General features: G+C 44.9%; 1 protein-coding gene across 2 annotated transcripts in view; it reads right to left on the reverse strand.

Moving 5' to 3' along the window:
- PRDM2 (PR/SET domain 2) overlaps positions 1 to 8,437 on the reverse strand; it is a 46,754-nt gene extending 38,317 nt beyond the window's left edge. The window contains exon 1 of one of the 2 annotated variants that reach the window (XM_026449512.2): positions 2,519 to 8,437. In XM_026449512.2, the coding sequence (XP_026305297.1) occupies positions 2,519 to 6,960 (4,442 nt within the window). In that variant the 5' untranslated portion in view covers positions 6,961 to 8,437. The remainder of the gene's footprint in view (positions 1 to 2,518) is intronic. The other variant, XM_026449513.2, reaches the window with a different exon arrangement.
- Positions 8,438 to 8,449: the final 12 nt, after the last annotated feature.

Raw genomic sequence — 8,449 nt, forward strand, 5'->3', positions numbered from 1 at the left:
CAACAGGGTAAGTAAAGCAAGCTGCAAACAGAGTGAAAGTATTCCTAGACATGTAATGGATGTGATGATTCCTTGTGTCAGGAGTCATCCCTACACAAAATTCGCAAGTAGAACTATACTTAAACAGGAAGACGACTGTAGTTCAAACAACTCCTTATTAGTGTAATACAACAAATATGCACTGAGGCTGAGGCTGCCCCTTTAAGAGCCCTGGGCGACATGTTAATGACAATCATCATATTACCCAGGTCTAAGTTTACGAATCTCAGTTTTGTGCTAAACGCACTACAAAGTACTAAGACCAAAACAAACACTTCAAAGAAATGCCCACTTTCGTGTCCAGATAGTCAAAATATTTATCTTGATGAACATTTGTTTTCTAATTCCCAAGAACACTTCTCAGGTTTACGGTGACTTGGTAAATGGACCCTTGGATCACATTCCTGACCTACAGATGTGTCCACAGCACAGTTCCAGCACCTCACACAGAGCTGCCACCAATGCCTGTCATTACCGTCTACAGTTAGGACCATACTAATGTTTTCTTATCTGATTCTTCTGTGCTTCCTTTTAGGCCAAATTTCACTCCAGCAAGGTAACCCACTGTTAACTATCAAACAAGGCAAAATAATGAAAATTAACTGCAGCAAAGAAGAGACACGATTTTTAAGGCACTTTAGTCCTTTGTAGCCTTAAAGGTTCTCAAAAGACACTGGGTAGAGGCTATCCGAATAGACTTGATAAATTTATAGCCACTCTGACAGCTATTCTTTGCAGAACTTAATTTTTCCAAATCAACTTTAACCCTGAACTGTGTAAGTGGGGCCCAGTACAAAACAAGCACTTCTTTTAGATAACACTGAAGACAAAAAGGATAGAAACAGTACATTCTGAAGCATCAACCACCTGAGAGGTGTTTTATAGTACAATCTGTGAAAATGAAGGCACATTCTGCTTGTTGAAGACATAAGCAACTTGAAAAGGATTCAATTTGATCATGTCCTGTTGGTGTAGCGCCTCAAGAACACAGACTGAGCGCAAACAGGTGCACAATTCAATTACTAAACGCAAGCAGTTTTGACAACTGATAACACAGGTGCTTATTTTCAGCAGAGCCAACCTCCAAGATGCTACCTATGTATGCGCCGTGGCCAGAGACCAAGTGTTGGTCAGACCTATGGCAACTGAATATTTAACACATTTATGAAGTAGTTTTTTAAAAATCTGATCCATTAATCCTACAGTAAATCATTCAAATCAGCCTGAGTTAATGATTCTTCTCTATATTTAGCTGTGATTTAAGGCACACCAGCATTAAAAATTCTACCTGATCAATTATGCAGAGCTAATGGCACCTGTGTCCTCGTGACCTCTACAAAACGGCAGTCGCATCCACACTTAGGATCCCTAATTCCGCTTGCTTAAAACACCAAAGAATTTTCAGACACCAAAAGCTATAGCATGAAGGCCTAGAGTCAGGTGGCATATCATGAAAAGACAAGATTTACAAGTATTTTGCAGAAATGCTATCTGATGACTAATTTTCAGGAGACTGAACTATTCAGAGAGAAACAGCAGGAATTCCAATACACATCCACTTCGGACAAAGGACTTAGAAAGTCTGAGAACCCAATGTAACAAATTCAACCACTGCCCTCTCTCTTCATCTGTCACTGAGAACAGTTCTTAATATAGGAAGCACAGGCAATAAAGCAGTAAAGTCACTTCAAATCTAAGACAAATCCTTCCATCATTAATGGGGAGACAAAGGTACTGACAAACGAGGCTGCCATGCCCTGGGTATCACACCGGCCTGAAAGAGCCGCCAAGGGTCCTGCTTGGAGTTCCAAGCACGTCTCTCCTACTCTGCTTCCCAACTAGAACCTGACTTGTTTACTGTCCTATGGCTGAGCTCAGGAGGTGGCGGACAGGGCTAAGGCCTTCTTAAAGGACTATGTTTTGTTTTGTTTTGACCAATGCAATCAGTTGTTAAAATTTAAGCATTGGTAATGAAAGAAAGTCTCAGGTACTAGATCTATACTGAAGTCACAGAAATATTAAACAAGATTGTAACAAGGTTTACTAATGAACTTAGTGACCCGTCTTAACCTAAGAAATGCCCTACGATCGGGAAATAAGACACGTGACACTGAGCTATTACCCAAGACAAAAAGCAGTTTGAGAGGATTTCATATTTTCTTAGAGTGCTTTTGAGAGCTTCTCTATAGTTTCAAATTCAATTTACATCTGGCCATATTAAAGAAGTGGCACCACTTTGTGAGTCCTAAGTCTGAAATTAAAACTATTTATTCATCTCTAAAAGCAGCCAAAGCAGTGACCCTTCATGCCTTTAACTTATGCAACAGCTATTTCCTTTCAGTGTTTAGGTCGAAATTTTACCGGGGGGGGGGGGGGGGGAATGGGGGGGGGTGGGAAGCAACAAGAGACCAAAAACCGCCCGTAGGCAAGGATACTGTCGCCTTCCCAGTCTTTCCCTCCCACCAGCTCCTGGGCTTACCTGAAGTCCTTCAGCTCCTGCTTGGCGCTGCCGTCCTCTCTCTTGTTCTCACTCAAGTCAGCAGCAGCTGCCAGTTGAAGGCTTCGGGTGACTGGCCCCCCACTCCGCTCTCTAGATTTTATATTGAACCGGTCTGTTCTTCTCTTACTCGTCAAGGTGGATTTGCTTTGTAAAACGGCTTTGCTTTTCTGTACCCTCACGTGCAGGCTCCGCGACGTTTTGCTGGAAAGCTGAGCAGAATGATTTTTGGCCACAGCTTTAGGTTTCTTCCCCTCAACATGAGTTATTTTGGCCATTCTTATCGGGCTCGAGTTCCTTAAAGAGGAGGAGCTTGGTTTTTTGGATTTCACCGAAGCTGCAAACTTGACGTTCTGCTTGGACCTGAAGGATGAGGAGGGGAGCGGGACTTGGGTGGGGCCTGAGCTGCGGGCTCTGGTCTTGCCCAACGGAGTCTGCATGCTTTGCATTTTAATCTCCGCATCCGCTGTCCGTCTGCGGTGGTTGCTGTTGCTGTTTTTGTCACTACTTGCAGGTGATGAGTGTCCACCTTTCTTAGATGAATGAGAAACTTTTTTTTTGGGAGGGGAAAGGGGTTTCTTGGGACAGCTGAAAGCGGCGTGTTTATTCAGGCTTCCAATGTAAGTGAACTCTCGATTACAGTAAGGGCAGATGTGAGAGGATGACTCACAAGCATTTTTCAAGTCAGCCTTCTGCTTTGCAGATTTGTTTTTCTGAAGAATTGCTTTCTGTACAAGCTGATTTTTTTTCTTCAATGCATTTAATTTGAGCTTATTCGACGACATTTTGCTGAGCTCAACACTAAAGTTTAGTCTTTTGGGCTGTCCCATTCGTCGGAAGGCATTTTTCCCAGAGTTATCTAAAACCACCACGCCATTTTTGGGTTGCACAGTTTGTTTTAACGGTACTGGGTTCTTCTTAGGTGTGTACCTCTTCTTGTCACTTGCAGAAGCACACGCCAGGATATGTTTGTGCAACTCCGGCATGTTGTCGACACCTTTTCCACACTTGGTGCAGCGAATGGCAGTAGTAAAAGTCTGTGGAATATTGTGTGTAGTGAAATTTGTGGCTGTCACACCAATCCCCATGGGGTTACGGTGATGGTACTGAAATGGAGGTGGTTTAAAGCTTGGGTAATGCTGATTGAGGCCTAATCGAACATCTGGATCTTTTGTCTTTATTCCAGAAGCCATTATTTTTATAGTCGTGTAAAGCTCTTCAGAGGAATCGTTTAACTCCTCTTCTTCTTTAGACGTTTCTAAAGGATCTTCTGGCAAGCTCTGCATATGCTCTACATGGGCCTTGCTGGGATCTGTAAAGTTTTGGGGCCTCAGAGTCCCGCTTTCAAACTGGTGATGTGTGCACACCTTATCTGGGTGGAGATCTCGCTGGTGCTGCTGCAAATTGCACAAAAAAGCAAATTCCTTTTTACAAACAGAACACACAAAGATATTTCCAACTCCATGAAGCAAAAAGCGATGTTCTGACAAGTCCGTTTTATCCTTAAAAAGCTGCACACAAAATTCACATTTGAAGGGCCATTCTTCAGCATGAATAGATAAATGTTTGGTTAGATCTTTAATGGAAAGAAAAGGTGATTCACAGACGTTGCAAACAAAGTTTTTGTTGAATGTTTCCTGAACAACATCCTGTTCAGCAGCAGACTGGGGCTCTTCCCTGGGTTTCAGACCTTCATTCTCTAATTCCTCCTGTTTGAAAGATATCATGGGGAGAGAAGCCTCCAGATTATCACCAGAGGAAACAACAGATGAGATCGCGGAGAGAGGAGGTGGAGAAGGAGAAGAGGAGGAAGACGAAGAAGAAAATGAAGAGGAGGAGGAAGATGAAGAGGAGGAAGAAGAAAGTGTCGGAGGCCCGGGTGAGGCGGCAGACATCAGGGACTCCACAGGAGGAATGGGAGAGGGAGAGGGGGACACTGTTGGGGACAGAATTGGAAGTGGGGACTGTGCGGTGGCATTTGAGAGTGGAGAAGGGCATGGATGTGGAGATGCACTGGAAGAGGGGGCTGGAAGAGGTACGGTAGGAAGGAGGGGAGGGGGCGGAGTGGCAACAGTTAATACCGGGGGACAGGGTGGAGGGGAAGAGGGATCTGTGGGGATCAAGAGAGGAGGCAGCTGACCGGATGAAAGGGAGGGCGTCTGCAGGGCAGGTGATGAAGGACAAACATCAGCTGGGGACTCGACAGTAGGGACAGGGAAACCAGAGTCTGGACCGAGGTCAGGATCTGGCTGAGCTTCTAGGGATTTACAAGGACTTGGGCTCCTGGTCACATCTGCAGGGTTTTCTACAGGTAAATCGATGCCATTATATTCATTGAGAAGAACCTTCTGCAGCATGCAGGTGGTTGGTTTCCTTTTCTTTACAGCACTACACGTAGGCTGCACTGAATGATTCTCTTTGAATTCCTTGCCTTCAGAGTCACTACAAGGCTTTTTATGCACACTGAGATCTAAGACAGATTCCCACTGGACTGGAGTCTTGCCTGTACCCTCAGTCTTCTGTTTGACACCGCTGGATAAATCCAGTGGCTGCTGGTTGCACACATTGCTAAAAGCAGAACTGGCTGTCCACTCTTTAGACATTTTATATTCATCAAAGCATGGAGGGCTCACCGTTTCTCTCTCATCTCTCCCAGACAAACTCCATGCTGGTGAGTCGCTATGACTTTCTAATTTGGATTTTTTGGAAGTCAGCACTGCATCGGTCCATGCTGCTTTCCCATCACTTGGCTTTCCAAAGTCTCGAAGGGCAGGACTGTGCTGTGGAGAACTGGGAGGAGAGCTGGTCCGCCTCTTAAACCTACTTGAGGTCACAGGCAACATTGATGCAGGAGCAGACACACAAACAGGACCTAATTTAGCTATTTCAGTTGCTGAAATCCCTGCAGGAGGAGTTAGTTTATCTTGGGTTTGAAGAAGTTGCTTGAGCTTTGATGACAAATAAACACTTTTCTCTTTATGGAAAGACACTGCCTCCGTTGTTGATATGCTAAGAGGAAGACTTAAGGAGCAGGAGGGGGCCATGGGGTCAGAATCTGTTTCGGCCTTAATTTTGGGCAGTGCAGGCGGGCTCGCCGTTCTCCGTTTCTTGGCCTCACTATTTGTGCTGCCCGAAGGCTCTTTAGGAAGATCTTCTGTTACAGGGACCTGTGTGGTCTTTATATTTTGAGTAATTTCCACCGTAACTGGAGTGAGCAGACAATTTATACCATACACATCTGCCGAAGCAGACTCCATCTCAATCACATCGCAGTTACTAGTGTTGTTATTGGTTTGAATTTTACCATCAATATAGTAATTTAAGTTTTCAGAGATATTGCTAGAAATGTCCATAATGTACACATCATCTGCTTCCCCCTCCTCCTCTGGCTCTGTGCTTGGTACATAGACGTTCTGGGTGGCCTGGGCCTGTTCTGCTGGGGGCTGGGGCTCTTCAAGGCCTCCTTTTCGCCGTACACCTTTGGGAATCAGATGGCGTTCGTGAACTCTACGCTGATGCCGTCTCATATTAGTATGAGTTCCAAAAACCTTTTTACAATATTTGCACGGATGAAGTTCTTTAACTTCCCCATTCTCTTCTACAACAGAATTTACTGTGTCTTGGGAAGCCTTCTCTGAATTCATGATCAGACAGTCTGGCCCAAGACTGGGAGGACTCAATTCATCTTTTGAAGCAACGTTTTCTCCAGATGCTTTGCCATCAGCCAGGTCCTCTGACGGCTGTAGTGTTTGGCTGGGTTTCCGCTTTAACCCTGCTTCGTGGCGCCGCTCATGCCGCCGCCGGTTAATCTGTGTGCCAAAGGCTTTCCCACAGTACTTACATTTGAAAGCATGATTGACGGTGGATATATGGATATGCATGTGACGCTCAAGCCCCTGTTTGGTTGTAAACTTCCTTTCACAATGCTGACATGGAAACATAAACGTTTCAAATACATCACCATTGGCCTCTTCTCTAGTTCTGGGGATTTGCAAGGCAGGTGTTACCTCTGAGAAGTCTTCAAGAGTTTCTTCTGAAGTTGTTTTTGGTTCCTCTAATAAATCTTCTGGCTTCTCATCACACCGTATTTCTGGCTCTTTCACAGAACTTTCATTTGGCATGCTGGCTTCTTCTTCCCCCTCTTCTTCCAACTCATCATCATCTTCTTCTTCTTCATCCTCCTCCTCTTCCTCCTCCTCCTCTTCCCCCAAATCATTCACCTCACAATCTGCTGCTTCTAATCGCTCGTCTGGTTCTGGCTGTGGCTCCCAGGCAGGGGCAGGGGTTGCTAGTTCTGGAGGAACCTCCTGACTGGCCACCTCCTGGAGGGTGGCCGGCTGCTCAAGTGATGAGGCTGAAGGCTTCTCTTCGTCTTCTTTAGGACCTAGAAAGCACATGGAAGCAGAAGCATGGAAGTGAAGCATGGGAAACCAGCTACTTGGTGAATAATTTGTATGATTCAAGTGATTTCTCTTACCACCTAAAACATGAGGGAGATGATGAGGAACAATAAATTACTTCTATTTTATATACTTAATTGATAAAGTTGTATAGGATATGAATCCATTTCATTGATCCATTCATTCAACAAGTATTCAGAGTACCAGCTACATACCAGGCAATATTCCCGGCAGTGAGGATACATACACGAACGCAACAGACAAGGATGTCCGTGTGGAGCTGGGGTTTTGTGTTTAGTTGCACATACATACAACCCTGTTTACAGAAACTGCAGTGTTTAAAATTGTGTTGGAGTAAACTACATTTTAGAAGAGTAGTTGTAAATTCTAATTTCTCATGATTCCAAACTGGAAATAGTGCATTACCAGACATATCACCAGATTAGATCCTTGGAAGTCTGTCTGGAGTAAATGATCCTCTCTCCTTCTTAACTACAACATAATATTCAGAAGCTAGAACATTTTCCAGAATCATGTAATCACAAGTTTTTCAAGCTAGATAATCTTTGGAGATCATCTCTTCTAAGCCTAGCCAAGTTATTAAGAACTCAGGAGCATCTCACTGAAGGGAACAGAAATCTGCAGTCACTTCGGAGTCCCTAGGCCAAGCCCACCTGAGGTGGGTGGTAGAAGACGGTCAGGGAAGGACTTGCTTAGAAGGTGACAGTGGAGGAGAGACCTAAGGAAAATGAGGCATGCAAATACTCGAGGGGGGGGGGAGGAGGAGCCCTACTCGATAGATGAACCCTCAAAATGCACAAGCACTGAGTCAAGAACATACTAGATGCATTCAAAGAACAGCAAAGACATCAGTGAGGTGAGGTGGGGAAGCTGGGGAAAGTGAGGGCAGGAGATAAGACTGGAGATGCAATCAGGGGCCTACTTACACAAGCCCCTGCAGGCTGCTGGCCTTTACTCTGAGTGAAAACGGCAGGCTACCAGATAGAAATATATAATCTGATTTGTATTCAAGAGAAGCACTCTGGTTACTACAAGGAAGATAGTGAACCCTAGGTGACAAGGTGGAGGCAGATGTGGCCCACTGCATCCTCCAGGAGAGGCAGGATGGTGGCACAGGGGTGGCAGCAGGGCGGGACTACAAGTGCTCTGGATATACTTTGGTGATGAAGTTGACAATGTGCCTGCTGACTGGTTGTGGTGACAGAGAAGACGAGATTCCACAGAACTGCGATAATCCTGGCTAATAAAATGTTGAAGACCACAAGAGAAGCAACTGTGGTCTGTGTGCATGTGCATGTTGTGGGGGAAGTCAAGAGCTTACTTCAGACGTGCTAGAGTTTAAGGTACCTGAATACATTAAGTAGCCAGCTTTATATGAATCTGGAATTCAACAAAGAGGCTGGCCTAGAAATTTCAAAATCCTAGAGAAGGCCACAGAAGGTATCGGACTGGATGAGGTCACCTGGCAAGTGAACACAGGCAGAAGAGGGAT

This window comes from Piliocolobus tephrosceles, chromosome 1 (assembly GCF_002776525.5).
Source record: "Piliocolobus tephrosceles isolate RC106 chromosome 1, ASM277652v3, whole genome shotgun sequence".
Classification (NCBI taxonomy): Eukaryota; Metazoa; Chordata; class Mammalia; order Primates; family Cercopithecidae; genus Piliocolobus; species Piliocolobus tephrosceles.